The following is a 21,227-nucleotide window of genomic DNA, read 5'->3' as shown; positions in this document are numbered from 1 at the left end:
CACCAGTGTCACTCTGCTCTGTGACATTAGGTCAGAGCTTTAAGAAGTTTTAGGTCTGAAAACAGACCTTCTTATGGTTTCTGCTCTAGCAAACCTCTGCTTTTCAAAACCACGGCCCACAAACTTTCCTTCAGCTGTTTGCGCATGTCTTGTTTACCAGTCTTACGGCTTCTTCCCTGTGCATACTCTGTGATGTTAAAGCTCTTTGGGCTATACAGGAAATTGAGAGGTCAAAAAAAGTTCACAAATAAGGCACCTTATATGTGATGACACAGACAAAAGGGAGCACTTCCAGGGAGCCACTGTACACATTTGTATTACTTGGAGGCAAGTGTAGTTTCTAGGTTATCTAATAAGATGGGAGAGGGACTAGAAGGGTTGAATGTAGAAGCACAAAAAGATTTTTCACATATCTTGACAATGCTGCTGGAGGTGGCACTTTTCATATTGGGGTTAAGAAAATCTTGGTGATTCTTTGACCTCTGTTATACAAACACAATTTATGATCAGGTTGTATTGGCATATGCTGATGAGGCAAAAGAGAACTGGTCTCCAGTTTCGAGCTAGTCTTAGTTTTTGCCTAATTTGTATCTTTAAGAACCAAGTGTCTTAATGGAAGCCTCCTTATTTTGTTAGATTAATAGAGAACTGAATTGCAACATGCTTTTGCTGTTTGTGCAGTTTGCATACAGTCTAATTGTGAACTTTGCCTGAAAAATGTGATCAGGCTCCTTTGTATTGTGCCTGAGGGAAAAATGAACAAAATACAGCGGTTACATGCACTGATGGCAACATTATTGCCTCATAATAGCACCAGGTTAACTTGTCTTACTGCTTGTTAACTTCGTAAGGAATCAATGACTTGAGATAACTCACTTAGAAGTAAGAAATTGTGGCCAAAAACACTAGAGATCTCTTGGAATGAATGCAATTACAATACGTCACCCTTCTGGGTATTACTGCCTGCTTTGTTTCAGAATGTTTTACTGGTATGCTCTCTGGAATTTCTTCTGACACAAGGCTTCAGTCAGCTTTACAACTGAAGTGCTTTAGATTACCTAACTATGCATCAAAAAAGAAAAAGTTTTTAAATGTCCGATATATGCCGTCAAATAGCATCTTGTTTTTATGTTGACTTCATCTTGAGAAAACTAAAAAATAGCATTAGGAAATAGACTTCCCCTTTTCAGTAAAAGAGTGACTTTGTGGTTGACGCATGAGATGAACCTCAGGGGTGATAAGTGTTCAATTTCTGCTACTGTTGCAGACTTCCTGTGTTGCAATAGTTATTTTCCCCCTCTGTGTGATGTTGTGAGATACTGGTGTGCTCAAGGTACTTTCTATTAAATACGGGGAAGGAGGTGCCCACAGGCTATAGGTAAATACTTGGAGGTTGTTAGCACTGAGTTAACGTAATTTTGATAGTGTGCAGCTGTCATAGGTAGTTTGATGTTTGCATCCTCTGAGGATCTAGCTGGTTAGAGACCATTCATTTTGGGTATATAGCTGTAGATTACACCTCTGTTAATTTATGCTGGTTCTCAGTTGGGCATACCAGCTGCAGCACAGTGTGACATTTCCTCAGATGTGTGGGTTTCAGGTTGAAGCTGGTTCCTGTCTTGTTAACGTGGTGTGTCTGAGTGTCTGAATGAAGCCTGTGGCTATTGCTGTCTGACCCTGCCCGTGTGCCCTGAGTACCAAATAACGTGTGCTGGATTGTGGCATTTGTTTGGTGTGACTGAGTTGTTCTTTGATCACAGTTACCTAATTTTGGGTAAATATTGACTGTTTTTGTATTTATTCATGTGTACGCACAGCAGTTGTCTCATTTACACTGCAAGCATTGTGTAGTCTGGAGGAGGCTATCAGAAACATTTTGGAAGATTCAGTGTCCCTTAAGGCAAACAGGCTGATAAAAATCTAGAAGGTCTGCTCTTTAATAGCTTTGAGTTCCCATGCAAAACAGGGTGGTGACACTGACCTAAGAGTACAGTTGGATGCCAAACTCATGCATATGTGCAAAAAAAACCAAACAAACAAACAGTGAAAATACTGCATGTGTTCTCAAATGCAGTCATTTCCTCTCAGACACTTTACTATTAGTGGATGCTTTTCCTTTTGCAGGATAAACTTGGGCCATAATACGCTCAACTTCTCTGTATATTGATATTCTATAGAGGAGTTTCTAAATCTTAGTAGATTTGCATGAAGAACATTATGTGCATTATATAGAAACAGAGCGAGAGTCCCTGAATGTTATTCAAAAGACAGTAACCATTGGTCTGAGATTTGAGAGGCTGAGAAGAAAAAGCTATTTTCCTCCATCTTAGACTTGCCCAAGACGTGCTGAAATAGAAAGTATAAGGAAGCTATCACATATCTGTAATCCTTCTGCCAAGGAAGACATCTTATTAGCAATTTATGCATATATCGCCAGCAGTTTTCTTAGGATCTTATGAAGTGGTTATTATATGTTGTCTGAGTTGCTGTGTCTGGATTCAGTGACCCTGCTGGTCCTTTTTAGTTTTCTTAGTGTGTGCTGTACTCCACTGTAAATGCGTTTTTGCTCACCAGTGTCTTCAGTACTGCTTCATCTCGTTATGCTGTCTCTAGATCAGGCTTTCAGAATGACACCGCTTCATTTCCTAAGCAAGATATGGTCTGTACTCCCTTTAAGCAGATAATACAACAACAAAATATTATAAATAAAACATAGCAGAATTTACCTGCTTCTGCAAAACAAATTATCTGCAGTTTTTGCATTGGGCTTTATAAATGGTGCTGGAGGAAGGCTGAAATTAGACATTTTTAACAGCAACTCCTCTGCATGTTTGTGCTGCTTGGCTGCCATTGACATGGCTCCTCTGTTGCTGGAAGAAGGAGGGAGCTCCAGTATGTTAAAAAAAAAACAAACAAACAAATAAGAAACACGGGTATTTTCCACAATGCTGCAATGCATGCACAGGAATCAAGGCTAGGTGATAGTGTGGTAATACACTATTGCAAAAACACCTACATCCTTCTTGTGGTCTCTGTTGTTGTTACCCACCAGGAAACCAAAAGGAGGAGATTTTCCAGCATAAGGCAACTGCAGACACCGCTCCCTGCAGAAGACAGAAAGGGATGAGGAGCAGAGACAGGGAAGAAGTTCAAAAGGAGAAATGATACTAGTCTGCATGACAGGAGAGGCAGGGCACTGAGTTCATTGCTCTGGTCTGGTATGCAAAATACTGCTTTCTCATAGCTGAAAGTAGTGGTCTTGTCATTTGCTATCATGCAAGGAGGCAGGCAGGCATTAAAATGTGCTGCCATCATGTATCTGACAAAAAATTAAAAATATTTTATTTTGCAGTATTTTTTTTCATTTAGTTGTAAGTCTTTCCATGGTCATTTGATGGGTAGTCTAGTGACTGACGGTAGTATGATGCCACTGGTTGCTGGAGCATGTGCACTGTGCACCCAACACTGTGCTGGACCCTAGCAATGGTCTGGGCTGGCAGCTGCCCTGACCTCTATGGTGCTAACTATCCTTCACATTGCCCATCCTGCTGCATTTCGGTCATACTGCATCCCTGGATTACTACTGTGTGCATCCTTGCCTCTCTGCCAAATAGAGACCTCCAGGCACTGCCCAGTCTATGATCGGTGACATGAAACCCCTCATTCCCTCATGCACAAAGGACTGGATGAGTAAGGGATCCCCATGCCAAGAAGGTTTGAGTTGGTGTGGAGGCCACTCTGATTTTTCTTGCTATGATGCATTGACGTGTATTGTTTGCATCTCTGATTTGAAGTAGCTTATGGGTCACATGGGGCAAGGACCCAGCAGGGTCTCAGGGAGATGGGAGGGAGCTGGATGTGGATAGGTTGTTCTGCTCAGGTGGAAGTGATGGAGAGGCTAATTTCAGACCATCCATTTTCTCCGTTGTGCATACTATACCACTGAAGATTAAATCAATGTTAAAGCAGCTAGCAGCAGAGAGTTTTAATTGTTTCTACCATACCTAATTTAGGTTCAGCTTTACAAGGCCCGTGGGTTTTCTCCTTTCTATGAAGGCTTGATCCCAAACCTATTAGAAACAATGAAAAATGCTTTGTGTGGTTGGTTGGGGAATTTCTGTCTAGAAGTGTTTTTCAGCAGAAATCTTAAAGAGAGATTTTGGTGCTTGACCCTTCCACTTCCACTTCTTCTCACTTAGGAATGAAACAGTGTTTTCCCAAATACTCTTCAGATCCACTGTTTGTGTACATTCTGCAAAAGAAACAGAGCCATTTGTACTGTCATCGAGTCAACTTATTTTTCCTAAGACTGGATGAAAATTTCAAGGATTTCTATAACACTGTTGACATTTGCAGGCCAGAATTCTGCAGGTTCCTTGGAAGCTGTTTCTTTTCCTCTCTGTGGCCTGAGAACAGAAATTAAGTATTAAGTATGGGTATTATAACTGTGAAGAAGAATGCTCATACATAGGGCTGGATCCCTGTCTTTGTTTTCATGCAAAAGTATTACTTAGGAAATGACAGGAAACCGATGGTTACTGTAATCCATTCAGTCATTGAGAGGGTTTTTTTAATAATCAGGATTTTTCTCATTTACTTGATGATGTGATCAAAAATTCTGTGATCCCTTTTGGGTGTAATTGACCACCACCAGAGTGTGGTGGGGTAATTATTTTACCAGAGTATGGTGGGGTAATTATTTTGGTCACCTCCTTGCCTTACAAAGCCGTGTATCACAGAGCGTCCAGCTACATTTTTGATGTAAGCTGTACTGTCACCATGTGATGATCTGGAGATAATGCATCATCAGAAACTTGAAACTTAAGAATTGCAATTTCCTTTTTAATGGTTATCCATGGTGATGATATGCCACTTGCTGCAGTTTTTGTTTGTTTGTTTGTTTTCCCCATTGCCAAGAACATGCTTATGGTCAGCCCTATTTTTTGTTCTTCATGTTTGCTGCTCTTAACTGACAGATTTGGTTTATATTAGCACTGTACCTTTAGAAAACCCTAAATGGGACTGCTGTGATTCTGTTTTCCATAGTATGTTATTTGCTTTCCTGGCATTTCCTTCATTTAATTCTTCTTTGCTTAAGAACAAATAAACCTTGAAACTTTTTTTTTTCCTTCCAAGAATGTTTCTAAATTACCTCCTTCGTTGTTTGTTGGTATCCATTTTCAGTACTAGAGGTTAGCATTTCTCATGGTTATGGGTGGATTTTTAGACTTGCTTTTCCTCACCCCAGGAGCTTTTAGAAGAGGAAATCTGTAAGTGACAAGGCCATTTTAGTTCCTGCATGGCAGACTGTCCCCACTTTGTAATGAAGATAGCTGGGTGGGGAGCACCAGGAACAGACACATCTGAGCATGTCAAACCCAGGTGCAACAAAGCTCTTCCTCCCCTGAACAGAGCTTGAGGTGCTTCACTATGCTCAGTCTGTGTCTGTAAATTGAGGGTGATTCACTCTCAGTACTGTGCACACAATTGCTTGCTCCAAACCGACACAGGTCTGGCTGCAGGATTGGGACATTACTTTATTTGTAGCTGATGTTTTCAAATAAATACTGATCACTTTTCAGTGTACAGCAATTTTGAATTTACTGCAGGAATACAGTATCACTCAAACTGAGATAATATAACCACTGAAGCTTGTAAACTGTGTTGTTAATTAGACCATGTGTTTTTGATGGACTTTTTAAAGCTATTAAGATTTACATGTTGGGGATTGAAATAATTAGTTCTCTTTCATGTTTTTGACAGAATTGTGAATGGCATTTTAAATTCCATTCTCATGGTTGAGGTGCTTTGAAATGTACCAAAGAGAATCTGTATATCCTTCAGTGATGTGGGCACTGTATGATTGTTGAAAATACATACCTTTCATTTTCAGTATGCTTTTTTTTTTTTTTTTTTTTTAAATCAAGAAGTTTCTGTGACTGATTTGCTTCTAAAGGTGACATGTAAGTTCCGGAGCGCACTGATGAACAGAAGGCAGGGCCCTCATATGGATTGTAAAATTGGTATTTTTGGTGCAAGGATATTCCAGGCAAGTAATGGCATAAATAAAGTCTTTCTTTATACATAGAATTGGACTGTTAGAGAACTGATATTTCAAACGTGTGATTGAAAAGTTAAAAAAAAAAAAGGGGGGGGGGGGGGAACAAACAAACAAACAAAACTTTGAGCAGTGGTTTTAGAAAACAAATAATTTTATTCTGTTTCTGATCTTCATTTGTAGCACCAGCAACAAGTGGTTCAGGCTGTGGAGCGTGCCAAGCAAGTGACCATGGCAGAACTGAACGCAATCATTGGGGTATGTAGTCTTTCCATTTCAGCTCTAATAGAATTTAAAAAAAAAAAGCCCCTTCCTGTTTCCCTTTCCCTGACCCTTCCCCTACCCCTTCCCCTGCATTTCCATCACACGGGCTAATGTTGGGGGCAGTGGAGAAGGTCAGTAGCTTGATCTTGGTAAAAGGTGGCTGCTGCATGAAAATCTTGCTTGTAGCATGCAGAGGAGACAAACAGGTTAATGCCTGTGTTGTATCCATTCCCTGGAGGTGGATGGATATTTGTTTTCTGTTGGCCCTTTTAAGTCATGCTGCTTCCTTTGTATACTGCCTGCTAGTCTGCTTCTGCACCGTGCTAACAGCTTTTGTATAATACACTAAGTATTAACAAGGAATTGCTCCCTTTCCTACTGCTCGTGTCTTCCTGTCTTTTTTTTTCTACAGATACCCACCATGCATTCATGCTTACTTTGAAAAATAATTTTGTTACTCTTTGTAACAAAAAAATCTTGGAAACATCATACAGCTAAATATTCTTTCCCTGGTTCACTCATAGGTGCCAGGCTCGCAGTCAGTTATCTGAAAATACATGTGTGTGGAGCCTCTCTTGTAAAAGCTTTACAACCGGTGGTATGGGCTCATTGTGGAACCCCTGCTAGGTTTATGGGTGTGGGCAGTCATACTGTTTACATTTTATGACTGGAGAGGAAAGGCATAATAACAAAAGCTATGGCTGCTCGCACTACATAAAGTAAAGGTGAGGAGTCATAGCTTAATACCACATTATTCACATGTATAATTATGCAGCTGGTGCAAGCAGTTGTTTAAGTTATTCTAATGAAGACGCTACAACTGTACTTTTTCTGTATTCTGCCCCCTCCCAAATGCTTTTTCTTTTGTGTATAGATTATACATAAAAGTCTTTTCCTTGTTTTTTTTTTTTGTTTTTTTTTTTTAATTCCGTATATCAAACACACTTTGAAATGCTAATTATTCCATTTACTTTCATTAAAATTCAAATTGCTGAGTGAAGATGTGGATAAGGGTTGCAGAATAATCAATCTGAAGTGAAGATATTGCTTCAATTATGCCTCTGTCTTTTAACAAGGAAATCAGAACTCTATGATCATTGCTGATGGTAGTGTAGAGCAGCGGTCTGATTGTAGACTGTTTTTAATAGTCTGTTTCTAACTCTGTTTTGTATCCCTCTGACCACAAGAAAACAGTGGTAGTCAATTAGAAGATATAAATGGAAAAGAGTAACCTTTATTTCCTCTGAAGTGCCCGTTAGAAAGAAGAGGGTGAATCAGAGCGAGTAGTGTAGAATCATGAATAACATTTGTTGTATGTCTTTTACGCTCCAGTGGGGAAAGTGGGAGATGAATAATTTCCCAATTAGTTTTCATTACCTAACCAAAAATAGTGCCTTCTATTAACATTCTTTGCATAAAGTAAGTAGCTAAAGATTGGCTTCTTTGTTGTAGAAGTTTCTGTGTGTCTGCTTTGCATGTGTTTGTAGTGTTGGTCTGTGTGTGCATGTACCATTTTGTGTGTGCACCAGTGTGTACACACACGCACATGCATATGAGTGCTTCACAGTCCATTTGTGTACGTTTTTGTTGTTCACCTTTGCATATATTAGGGAGACTGTGAAAAGTAATTTGCATTCTAGGAATGAGAAAGTTTATTGATGTCGAGCCTATTGCTCTTGTTATTTAAGTCTATCCTGCTTTCATGAACCACCAAGCTACTCAGAATAGATATAAACAGACTGGATGCTTGTCTGGGCCTCTGTGTTTTCTTGATTCAGAGCTGCTTTGGTTTGAGTGGAGGAGCTGGAGTTTAAAATGGGTTTTGCTGGAATGGAATTTGGCACAAGAAAAGAATTGAGTGTACACAAATCATGTCTCTCTTTGTATTTCACATACATATTTTTATATGAATGTTGCCCGATATAATGGAATCTGATGAAGCACCTTTTTAACTTTGCAATATTATTCTATCTTCATTGGTAAATGAACCAAATCACTGATCCATGCAGTTTAAATGCAAAATACTGAAGTGAGCCTGGAACCCAGAGAGATTGCTTGTTCTCCTGACAATAAACTCGTTGTGTTTAATGGAATGAAACACAGTTATAATGACTTATTTCACAGGTCATGTTAAGTTTAAAGCTGTTGACGGAGTGAAACAAGGTAAATATAATCAATCTTCTTTTTGAGAGATACAATGAGAAAAGCTAAACCAAAACTATGTGTCGTAAGAGTGCTGCAGTGTGATTGTAAGTCTGCATCTGGTATTTGCCATGGGCGGTGTGGTGTAGGATTTTTGCTTGGAGGAACTGTAGTGCATACTAGTTGTTCCTTTCCAGGATGGGTGCAAAGGTGTGAGCAACATGGTGCTGGTCTTGTCAAGTGTCCTAGCTGCCGTGTTTTTAAATTGGAAAGTGCAAGATCACGCTCTTGGAACAATGCACAAATTGTAGCCTTAAATCAGCAATATGATCTAATTAGGAGTGATGTTTTCATTTCCTATATTACTAAATTGAGTCGTCTGACTCTCTTAAATGTTTTTGTTTTTGTTTAATCCTCTATAATATATAATCGTAACATGCTGTGTGAATGTGGTTGTATTTTAATAAGGGAACCAGGGAATTAACTCGTAACTTCATAAGAATTTTACCAGAGTATGTTTTTTTCCTTATTTTAAAATAGTTGGTTTTCAGCTGTGTTTGGGTAGTAAGACAGAAATGGAGGCTACTGCTTGTGTGTCTGTTTATCACAGGAGAGATAAATGCACCAAAAACTTAAGAACAGGTATGTGATGGTGTTCAAAGAAAATGCAGTTTAGCACAAGAAATGCTGAACTTCAATTTTTAGCAGTGACATTTTAATGATAGGAAGTCTGCAAAATTATTTGCCATCAATTGTAAAGGCAATAACAAGCCTTGGTGGTTTTTCACACTCTCTGTGTTAAGTGCTTTGAGAATGACAGTGTAAACTGTGTTAGAGAACTCCAAGGAAGTAAAACTGATTAAAATGTTCATGCTTGAATGGTGCTGATGGAATAGTTCATTTGGACTTTCTCTACCTCCTGCAGCTCAAGCTGAAATATTAAAATTCAGTGGATTTAAATCTCTCTCCCCTCAGCTCAGGAAAAAAAACATTACATTTTAATAGGTTTTAAACTCATAATTCATTGGTTTGGAGCAGAGCTATTAAATCTATTTAAATATTACTTGTATTACTAAGGAAACGATTTAAATTATTTTGCCTTTACCATTCTATACATCTGAGAAAAAGGGGAAGAAAAAGGCTCTGGTTTAATTCTTAACATTTTGTTTTATTATGTCACTTTTGCTGTCTATTTTAAATATAAGCAAACGGCAGTTATTGGAAGAAAGGATGCTTCGGTATTGTGGCATATAACCATCAAGCTATGAAGCTCCTTTTTTAATATCCTGTGAGTCAAAGTCTCTGTCTTGTGTTTGAGGCTGAGGTGCTAGTTTGCCTTATCTCAGATGGCGTGTAATTTCTGGTTGTTTTTGAGCAAATTCTGTTTCTACAGATGTGGAGAACAATGTCTGTTTAAATACACCATATGCTATTCTGTAGGCATGCAAAATTTTGAAAGTGTTGTGGTGCAGATAAGTGCAAACAAGATGTAATATAAACCTAGTGTAATTGCATGCTCTTGTTCCCAGGGCACCGGTGGTGCAGAGCTCCTGCTGTTAGGTGCTAAGGTGCTTGTAACACTGCAGAAGCATTTTCAGCTCCTTGCATGGTAGGTTATTTCTGCTTTTTGCACGTGCTTGTGCAGTGAAGAAAAGAGGAGTGGGACTTCTGATGTGTTTTTTTTTAATTGAAAGGAGCAGGCCTAGGTTGACACTGTGGCCTGTCAAGAAGATGGAGGCGGGCCAAGGCCTGGCCTGGAAGCTTAACAGGTGTGGGGATTCTCTCCTACACCACGCTTAGTTGCAGCAGACTTCTTTCCATGGGGTGGTATGGCTGAAGCTTTTCTTCTGTAAACTAAGAATATTTAATGGTCCGGTTTGTGTGGTAGTCTTGTTCATGCTTGGCAAAGGGCAGGGAAATGCCTGTGTTGTAGCGCTGGCACAAGTCACTCCTCTTAGGTTGTTCAGGTCCTTTATGTATTGTTTGTTCAAGGGCTGTGCTGGCATTAAGCCACATTTGAAGTTTAAATGCTGTAAAACAAAGTGGCCACCTACTGTATATTGTGCACAGATTGTTATAGTGGGAAGGTGGCAGACGAGATTGACTTAATGGATATGTGCTTTGAGTTGTGTTCATTTGTCTACCTAAAGAAATACTGAAATTAATTCCTCCCTATTTAATGACTCTTGTTTGCTGTTTGCATGCAAAGAACGTGTGAGGTGAGGTGTGCAATTTTTTTGACACTGCCTAATCTCTGAAATAGAACCGTACAAGAGGAAATTGTAGATGTAGAATGCTTTTAGGTGAATATTTTCTGTTTTGAATGATTTGTTTGAAGTGTGGCTAGGTCAAAGATGCTGTTTTGTTGAGGATTGGGAGGGAAGAGGTTTTCTGTTTCTTGGTTTTTGTAGTATTTTCTTTTTCTTCACCCATTACTGAGTGCTGTCTTCAGAGAGAGTCTTGCAGGTGACGAGTGATTTAAATGAATTTCTACCATGTGCAGCATTACTTTAATTTAAAAAGGATGAAAGTGAAGTACAGAAGATGTTTTTTAGGGATTTTGAAAGAAATAATTAGAATGCACATAATTCCGGCTTCCTTATTTACTGAAAAGCCTCTCCAAGGGTGTATTTTAAATGCTGTTGCTACACTTGGAATAGGCTGCCACTGTTTTCCTCTTTACACAAGCTGTTGTAGCTACTGAATTTATATTGGTCTATCACGGTAGGCGCAGTCAGTAACACGTTGCAGGGCGAAGTGCAGACCATTTATTACATCCTACTGCCAATATGCTGATGCCAGAGGCCCTTGCTTGTTATGCTAAAGTAAGTGCATATGACAAAAGTACTTCAGCTCATACTGTATCTGATCCGGCAGACCAGCTGACTTTTGCCTCATGTTTTTCCAAACACTGGCGCCAAAGCTAATTGACCACTGTATTTTTATTTATTTATTTATTTTAATTCAGATTAATCAGTATGGCTATAAGGAGTCCTATGGAGAATTTTCTTCATACTCTACAGCACGAACATGTACAGTATTTTATTTTCATGACTTCACAGTCTCACAGTCTCGTGCAGGTTGGAAAGCACCTTAGAGATCATTGAGTCCAACCCCTGGGATTTGAGCCTCTAGTGTTGCAGGCGGCATTCCTACCACTGCGCCACCTTCATGAACAGGAAATAAAGAGGAGAAAACAGTATTGCTGTGCTGGTCTGTACTCTAGTGCATGGAAGCTGTCTCCATCTCCAACCTAATACAAATTTGGCACACTCTGTCAGACTTTTGGTCCATTGTCTGCTATGTAACACTTGAGTGGCAGCTTAATAATTCTGCTTTGGAAGATAAATAGTATATAAAGTGAAGACATAGTGTATAATGTGAAAGCAAGGATTTCCCAAAAATTCTTAACTGAGAAATTAACAGTGCTAACTTACTCATTGGAAATGCAGACCATCTAAACATACATCATTACTGTGTTGTATAGCCTAAAGGTTGTTGTTACTGTGTCATGATTTCAAACCATGATGTTTTACGATCACCTACAAGCAGGGTATTTGTCATTTAAACTTCCAAAGTTTTCAGATACTAGCTACATTATGAATGAGGTTCAGGTGTCCAAACAGTGGCTCAGCTAAACATTTGCTTTCCTCCAGGTGTGAGTAGTTTCTTACGTGTCTTCAATCATACTGTCTAGAGCAAGAACTTTAGTTACCAGGATGCAGACTAAAATACTTCATGTCCAGATGTTAAATTAGTCTTGAAAGATGGAATTTAAAGATCTTTAAGTTGTCTGAAATTTCAAAATGTTTTACTTCAGGTAGTGAAACAATTCTCCGCTTACTGTTTGATGGACTTTTCACAACAACTTCCTTAATATGTGAATGCATCACAAGCATTGGTGAACCTGCTCTAGTAATGTTTCTGTAATGAAGCAGTACTGACTGCTTCAGTTGTTCTACAACTGGGAGAAGCTGAGGCAAACAGAGCAAGTGGCCCTTCTGCAGTTTCAGAGCTGTGACTTAAATGTAGATTATTTGATCCTTGTCAAGACCTTTTGTCAAAGCTGCTGTAACAGGTAAGCTGTACTAGAGCAAAAGAAGTCACTTTAAGTCTTGGTTAGATGGCTGCTGGGCACTACAGTGGAAAAGGAGAACTTCAGTGCACTCAAGTCATCTTATCCTTGTGTCTTAACAGCTAACTTTGTTCTGTGGGAAGAGACTGCTCACCACTGAGAAGAGCAGGCGTTGCAGTGGTCAGCACAGGAGTGTGGCTGTAGCAGAAATGGCAGTCTTCTAAGTATAGAATAGGTTTAAAGGAATGGATTAGTTCCAGCAACCCTGGTGTTTATCCCAAACACAGGCAGCTTGCTGAAATTAAACACAGTGTGGACTCCTGCAATGTAATCATGACAAAACATAGAGTAGCATTGGAAGAACTAAGGAGTCTGTGTTAGTCACTACTTGCTGTCCTGAAATTTGACTTATTTGTCAGATGTGTGGCACATGGGAAGCCGCTGGCATTTCTTCTGATAAGACTTTGAGCACAGTTGCACTTGGCACTTCCTGTCTTCTCTTGATGTGAATTTTCCTAAGCTAACAAGAGGGTGGGGAGAAAGAAAGAAAACAAACAAACAAACAAACAAAATAAAGAGCCTCCTCTCTGTGTGAAAATGAGAGAGGAGTCCTGCAGGCAGAAGAGTGAACTACTAAACTCTAAGATTCTGGGGAAAAATGCACCTGTCCCTTTGCAGTGAGTTGGTTTTTTAATTTACTGAAATGCTAGCCTCCTTAACCACAGGTCTTTGACTTTGTGGTGGATCTCCTGTTGTTACTTCTGCCCGCTGCGCTATTTCACTGAGTGAAAAAAAACAGCATCCAAAGAAGAGGACGAAGGAAACCTGGTGAAATGTGTAAAAGGCACAGATGTTCCTGTATATACAGTTAAGAGTGGAAATGTTCTCTGCCTGTACTACCTTTCACCCCAACAATATAGTTCTGGAATTGACTTCTTATTTGAGGATCACTTGAAAGATATTTGAGACAATTTGTGAAGATATGATTCTTATACTTTCTTGGTCATTTATGTAGGAGTTATAAATGCTTCCCTAATTATTAATGACACCTATTGTGGTTTTTTTTTTTTTGTTTTTTTTGTTTTTTTTTTTTTGTTTTGTTTTGTTTTGTTTTGTTTTTTGGTTTTTTTTTTCCTTCTACTCTTAGTTTTCTGAGTGGAGTTTGATTTCCTTGCTTAGAATCAGTATCCTCAAAAACAGAAATTCCTGGTTCTCAGGGAGGAAGAAGTTAGGTATTTGCCTAGAGTTTGTTTGTTTTGTTGTTGCTCTTTTAATTCATCTTTTTTTTTTTTTTTTTTTAAATTATTCCCCCCCCCCCCCCCCCCCCCCCAATTCTGTAGTTTTTAAATTATTTTTCTTGGATTTTTTATAACCCATGTTTTCATTGTCCTTGTGAAGCACTTCATTTTGCTGCATATGGGTGTATAGACTTCCTGCCAATCTCTGATGCTAGCCTTTCTCACTGCCTGCACTTATGTACAGAGTGATCTCTTTTCTATTACAAGACCTCAAGATCCTATTTCCGTACCACAGGCTCTGTATGGTGAGCATGCATGTCCCAGATCATTCAGCTGGAGGAGCTATTGCACGACTCTCCTTCTGTGCTGTTTTGACACATTGTATCATCATATCTTAACATAAAAAGAAAACAAACAAAAGCCAAAACTGTTTTGGAATATTATGCCAGAAGAGAGAGGAAATACAGGGGAGACAGTATCAGGAGGTATGAACAAGTGCAAAAGATGAAAACAATACACCAATAGCTGTGCATGTGAAAATACTTCAATTTCTTACTGGTCTTTGAACCACCGACATTTTGTACTCTTGAGCCACTGTTTTCATCTTAGTAATCTTTATCTCAGTTATCATTTTGAAGGTATGCTGTCATAATAACAAATCTCTCTAAACAGGAAGTCACTTTACCTGATGAACTTCATAAAGCTATCTTATTTAGATATTTCGGTGATCCTACCAGCAAGTGTGGGTAGTTTTTGCATGTGTATAGATGCACGCTTTTGAGGCATTCATTTGTTAGCTTTAGAAATGTCTTCAGGTTAGAGGGTTATACTCAGATTGTTTGAATTGTGGCTGTGTGCTTTCAGGGTCTGTGAGGGGAAAATGGTAGATTACTGTGACACTGAGTTTCTTGGAGAGTTATCCAGTAAAAACTCAAACCTTTTCCAGGAAAATAAGCTGACTAGAACAACAGAGCATAAGAAGATAATTTCTTAGTGGGTTTATTTTCATATTTTGCTTTAAATCTGATCTCTTAAAATGTATGGGAATTAAATAAAGCATATATTTGTAATTGCGGTTATAAAAGTTAGTGATATGCAGATAAGTATCTTTTGCAAAGCCTTTCTATTCATTTCATAGGCATGGCTTTGGGAGTCATTTTTAAAAGCCCCGCAATTAGTAGCAACTAGACGCTGTCTTTATTCAAAATATATTAAAAAGTCTTGAAAATTGTGTGCCCCGGTGGCGCAGTGGTTAAAGACGCCGCCTTGCAACACTGGGGCCCAGAGTTCGAGTCCCCCCGGTGGCGCAAGTGGTAGAAGTGCCGCTCTGCTACACAGAGGCTCGAATCCTGGGGGCTGGACTCGATGATCTCTAAGGTCCCTTCCAACCCGCACGAAACTATGAAACTATGAAAATTTTAATTCAGATTTTAATAACAAGCTGTCTTCTTAAACTTATTACCAGAAACAGTTAAGTTTTTTTTTTACTTCTTTTTCACTACTGGTTTTATCCTTTTTGTTCTTTGGATAGTTCTTAGAAGACTTTGAAACCTGATAGCGCTCTGTAGAGTGTATTTCTTGGTAACTGAAGGAATTTGGGGTGTTTGCAGTAGTTTTTGTTGTTGTTGCTTTTAATAGTCCTGGGAAATTTACAGTGTAATATAGCCTGGTGTACTGCCTTTGCAAGTTTTCACCCATTATGAAAATGCATATTTGATTTTATGCATATGGCATTCAGATTGCATTCAGAAAGCAAAAGGTATCCTTGGGCTCCATAGGGAGATGGTTGTCCGTCTCTACTCTGCTCTTGTGAGGCCCCATCTGGAGTACTGCACTGAGGTATGGAGCTCTCAGTACAAGAAAGACAGAGAGCTATTGGAAAGGGTCCAGAGGAGGGCCACGAAGATGATCAGGGGGCTGGAGCACCTCCCCTATGAAGTCAGGCTGAGGGAACCGGGTTTGTTTAGCCTGGAGAAGAGAAGGTTGCGGGGTGACCTCATTGCAGCCTTTCAATACCTGAAGGGAACCTATAATCAGGAGGGTAGTAAACTTTTTGAAAGGGCTGATAATAGAAGGACAAGGGGAAATGGATTTAAGTTGAAAGAGGGAAGATTTAGGTTGGATGTCAGAGGGAAGTTCTTCACTAGGAGAGTGGTGATGTCCTGGAACAGGCTGCCCAGGGAGGTTGTGGATACCCCATCCCTGGAGATGTTAAAGGCCAGGTTGAATGGGCCCCTGGGCAACCTGATCTAGTAAATGTAGAATTTTGGTGGCCCTACCGGGCAGGGGAGTTGGAACTTCATGATCCTTGAGGTCCCTTCCAACCTGGGTTGTTCTGTGATTCTGTGTGTGATTCAGATATGCCAGCATTGTGTAAAGTTAACTGCATTCTGAGAGTTCAAAAATGATGTGACTAAGGATAGCAAATTAAAGAGGAGATGGAGGAGTGGGAAGTGAAAGCATTACAGCAACATAAAAAAAATAAATGGTTGCTCAGTTGGCTCATTTTCAGTTTTTCCTTGCAGGTTTTTAAATTTTAAGTTTTTATGAAACTCTCCCATGAAGAAAGATTGAAGGAACTGGGATTGTTTTGCTTGGAGAAACCTCTGGGAGGCCTCATTGTGGCCTTCTAGTATTTGAGGGGAGCATATAAAGAGGAGCGGGAACAGCTGTTTATGAGGGTGCATAGTGATAGAACAAGGGGGAATAGTTTTAGACTGAGACAGGGGAATTTTAGGTTAGATATTAGAAGGAAGTTTTTAACAAAGAGGGTGGTGCCACACTGGAACAGGTTGCCCAAGGAGGTTGTGGATGCCCCATCCCTGGAGGCATTCAAGGCCAGGCTGGATGTGGCTCTGGGCAGCCTGGTCTGGTGGTTGGCGACCCTGCACATAGCAGGGGGGTTGAAATTTGATAATCATTATGGTCCTTTTCAACCCAGGCCATTCGGTTATTCTATTATTCAACGATTCTATGATCTAAATGAATTGTATAGGCAGAAGTGAATGTAAAAACTTCCTCTAGTGGAATGTTTCTGTGTGGGGAGCGTATCTGCCACTTGTCTTATTACTTCGTATGTTTGGCTTTTTGAGGGATAGAGAGGAGGTCATCTTTCTTCTTATCATGTTGTTATGCTAATGTGATGCCCAGTGGATAAGGAATTGCGTATGATTTTCTAGCTTTCTCTGTAACCAAGCAGCTGTAGAGAGGCCGTCCTGGAAGCTGATGTTCACTGCTGACACTGATGGGGAGTAAGAAAGCAAAACTAAATTACGAACACTGTGGGCTTTTGAACACAGTAATAGATGTCAAAAGTCTGGAAATGGCAGCTGAAGAGGTTTCTGCCACTTTCTGTCTTTGCCTTCCTGAGTATCCTTACTGGAAAACAGGGCTTAATTAGGTGATCATTTATGTTTTGTTTTTTATTTATTTTACATTACTACTGCCAGCTTTGTCCTTACAAGGCATTGTGAGACACAACTGTCCCCACAATTCTGAGAGCAAAAATATACCTAGCATTTTCACTTCTTTTAGCTAGAGTCTTACTTTGTCTGTACAGCATTGTTCAGCATTATTTTGGGTTGTTTTTTTGTTTGTTTTCCTTCTTCCCTCCCCAATCTCTTCAGTTAGTTTCAAAGATCTCTGCAAGTCAAGCTGTGGGGAAATCATCAGTTCTTGGCCAAGATGAGCTAGGCCAACTTCAAGCCACTGTACTGAGGTGCTGTTATACATACTACTCAATGCACTTATTATGTCTGGGAGATGTCAAGAATGTTTGGCACATCCAAGATGCAGAATCTGTGCTGCTTTGTTGCTGAGTTATGTAGAGAAGCTCCCAGCAAAGAACAGCAAAAGATTACATTTGCATTGCAGTATTGTTCAAGCTCTTTGGGAATCATGCCATATCTGTGGAGGAGGTCATATAATGCAAATAGAGTAGATTAGTAGACCTACCTCTGAATTTTACAGAAATGTGAAATGAGAGTGATTTTCCTTGCATTTTTTTTTAATCAATAGTGAAATAGTTAACAAAGCCAGAAGCTTTATCACTGCTGATAGTCACTTTTCCGAGCCGTTCCTTCAAGCCCCTGGCAGATTAAGGCAGACATCTTCTTGCACTGGTTTGTAGTATGTTTTTAAAAGGAATGAAGAATTCTGCATTTAAAATGAAAGCTGATATTCTGTAACACAGGTTATTTTGTGAACGCATTTTCTTTCTCTGCTTATCTTCTTTTTTCTTTCTCTGACCTCCCTCCACTCCACTACAAATCCAATTTGCCAGCTTGTTCTCTTGCTGTAAGGAAGCCCTAGTCAAACCCCAAAGCTAAACAACACACAGTTGGCTCTTGTTTCATTTTGTTATAGTTAATCTTAAATCCTGAGCAATGAGGCATCCTTCCATAAAAAGCATCAGAGAAACAAAATGTGTTTGATACATCTATGAGTATGGACTTTTATTTGAGTGACATAGGATTGCAAACAATGAGAAGTCTCATCATTTTCTTCCACCTGGAAGAATCTTCTTTATGGCTTACTTTCTCCTTGTGTTGTTGTTGTTGTTGTTGTTCATTTGTTTTGGGTCATTCATCTTCTGTTCATGGCACTGTTCTAAACTGGGTGTCACGTATTTGCCACTGTCTTTCAGACTGCAGAGCCAGGGTTGTATTTAGAAAAGTGAGACAGGGATCTGTACCTTCATAGGAAGATGTTGAGGGGTGTACCTGTGCAGCATACTGCATGAGTTAGGTGGCATGTTGTGTGTGACTTGCTTTCTTTTACTTTCAGCTGACCCACATGTAAAGATTCATGATAAAGAGGGGAGAGAACCATCGAGTGGTCTGCACATTGTCTCTTTGTCACAGAGTTCCCTCTAGAGCTTACTCTGGGACAGTGGGTACAAACCCAGGGGAGCAGGAACAGAAGTGCCTCCCTTCTCTAACAGCGTGGTGTGGCATGGCGCGGCCCGACCACGTGCACTTCGGGAGAGGGGAAGGGAAGGGAGATTGCGATTGGGTCTATAAAAAAATGAAGGAGGAAAAAGTGATCTGAGAACGAACGGCAGTTTAATAACCCAATAACGCTAAACAACAACAAGAGAGTTTCAACAAAGAGAAAACCAAGTCTTCAGTCTCACCAATGAGCTGTGGAAGGCAGGAAGCTCCGACCACGCTGTCTCCTCGCGGGGATCCGGGCCAGAAAAACACCCTCCCCTTCCCGACTTCCCCTCCGGTGCCGCTCCCCACATGCCCATTTAAGTCAGTCCACAGAAAAAACAACAACAACAACAACAAAAAAAACTAGTCCCCTTAACTTCCATTATTCAGCATGATGTTCTGATGTGTAATACCAACACCAACCAAATTACAAAACCATAACACTCTTGATTGATTGGAGGGCTAGATTGTGAGGTGGGAAATGAATTCCTATTCGGATGAAAAACAAACAAAAGTATGAGTTTAGCCTTTGTAATTAGGAATTTTAGAAGGGATGTTTTTATGCAAAACAAGGTTATATTTCTCCCTCTTTTAAAGTCCTTTATGAAGACGTGAGGAAGAGAACAGTCTTAGGGGTTTCTGATTTGATTTACTATGAGTTCTGAGAAGTGACTGCTTAAAAGCTAAGAGAAAATTTCAGAACTACCTAGTTACTGCATGAATTGGAATTAGTTGGACAGGCAGTGAGTAAACCTTGGACCTAAACCTCTCTTGGGAGGTATTTAAGGTAACTTTTTGTCTGGCCTTCCCATTCAGTAGCAGCAAACTATCTACCCACAGTGGTTAGTATGGCACAGAGCTTGATGCAGCTGTGGTTGAGGTCAAGCGCTCCCAATTCGACCCTCTCAAGGGCTTTCTCTGTGTGTTGCCAGTGTACTGGTAAAAATGACTTTAAACTCTTGTCAGCGCAGTTACTGGTGCATGCATCACAGTCCCTCTCAAATAAACCTGTCACAACACAGAGTCAGCAGCTAGAGAACAGTACAAGGGCAGGCCTCTAGCTTTCCATTCGAGCATCACTAAACGTGCACAGAGTGCCCAATTATTTCAGCATTATTGAACAAGCCTACAGGAGGACCCAAGCCTTGCTACATTACATTTTCTTCAGTAATTTGCTCAAGTACCGCTGAGGACACTTAAAGGGCTTAAAACGGTGGCTGCAACCAGTTTCCTTTTCTGGATTGTTAATTCAGGTTTTCTCTTTCAAATTAACTCTCACTGCATGCTGTGCAGTAGCGCTGGGAGAACTTTTTAACGCTAATTTTCTCAATTTTCAGCTTTTTTTTTTTTTGCATTATATAACTGCTTTTATAGTTACATATGCTTTGATTAGACGTGTACATGGTGTGTTTCTGCTAGCAAGAATAAAACATAATAGCACTGTCAGAGGAATAAAACACCATTTTTACTAAAATTGGAAAATTCCCTTTTTTTTTTTTTAAAAAAAAAAATTGTTGTTGTTTCAGCCTGAAGTTTACAGACAGCGTTGCATCCAAACATATGGACGTTTATAAAATGCCAGGGTGCTTTTGAGCATTGATACCTGAGTCAGTCAGTCATATTGGCTGATCTGACTGGTTATGTAGGATTGTACGGGATCAATCAGACATCCCTATGCTTCCTGAACAAATTCAATATCTGTGTTCCATTTTTCACAGCAGCAACAACTCCAGGCCCAGCATTTGTCACATGGACATGGTCTCCCTGTACCTCTCACTCCGCATCCCTCAGGCCTGCAGCCTCCAGCCATCCCACCCATTGGCAGCAGTGCTGGCCTTCTGGCACTGTCCAGTGCATTGGGGGGGCAGTCACACCTCCCAATCAAGGATGAAAAAAAGCACCATGACAACGATCACCAAAGAGGTGGGTGCTGCCAGATGACTGCATTGTTTCATTCGTTTCTGTTTCCTTCTTTCTCTTTTAATTCTCCTGCTCCTATTCTAGGCAAAAAACAAACAAACAAGCAAAAGTTTGCAAGAATTACTAGCTAATTGCTTTAGTATTTATTGCCTAGTGGTAGCTAGAAGGTGTGTTCAAATGGTGGAGTTCCAGTTTTATGTATCTGGCTGTGCAGTATTAATAATTAGCTGCTAAAAGCTAACATCTGTACAGTTTATTATTTAACAGATATCAGAATTCTTTCTTCCAGGATGTATAATTTTATATAAACTAACAAGTACTTTTCCTATTTTCCTCCTCATATCCTACTGCCGCCTTCTTTTCTCCATGCGCATGGTGACTTCTCCACATGCAGACAGAGACTCCATCAAGGTAGGACTCCATTTTATAGGTGGGAGGAGTGGTTCAAAAGAGCTGCAGAGTACATTTGTTTGACATGGCCTGTAGTGGTGGAAAAGGTCACCAGGACTGTGATCCTCACGCTCATTAACAGTCTTGCACAGGCTGTGTATCACTCATTAGAGCTAGTATTGCAGGTCATGTACCATCCAGTGAGG

General features: G+C 40.0%; 1 protein-coding gene across 10 annotated transcripts in view; it reads left to right on the top strand.

The window, feature by feature from the left end:
• Positions 1–21,227, top strand: part of LOC107306234 (TLE family member 4, transcriptional corepressor) — a 101,417-nt gene that overhangs the window by 33,727 nt on the left and 46,463 nt on the right. For 3 of the 10 annotated variants that reach the window (XM_085529909.1, XM_085529912.1, XM_085529907.1), the window contains 4 exons: positions 5,957–6,049; positions 6,242–6,316; positions 20,430–20,634; positions 21,026–21,042. In XM_085529909.1, coding sequence (XP_085386035.1) covers positions 5,957–6,049; positions 6,242–6,316; positions 20,430–20,634; positions 21,026–21,042 — 390 coding nt within the window. Of the gene's footprint in view, positions 1–5,956; positions 6,050–6,241; positions 6,317–7,704; positions 10,074–20,429; positions 20,635–21,025; positions 21,043–21,227 lie in introns of those variants that run through there. The other 7 variants (XM_015849189.3, XM_085529911.1, XM_085529914.1 and 4 more) reach the window with 4 other exon arrangements.

The sequence above is a fragment of the Coturnix japonica genome, chromosome Z (genome assembly GCF_054131305.1).
Source record: "Coturnix japonica strain WE chromosome Z, WE-NBRP24, whole genome shotgun sequence".
NCBI lineage: Eukaryota > Metazoa > Chordata > Aves > Galliformes > Phasianidae > Coturnix > Coturnix japonica.
The sequence above is the reverse complement of the archived record's forward strand: the minus strand, read 5'-3'. Positions and strand labels throughout refer to the sequence as shown.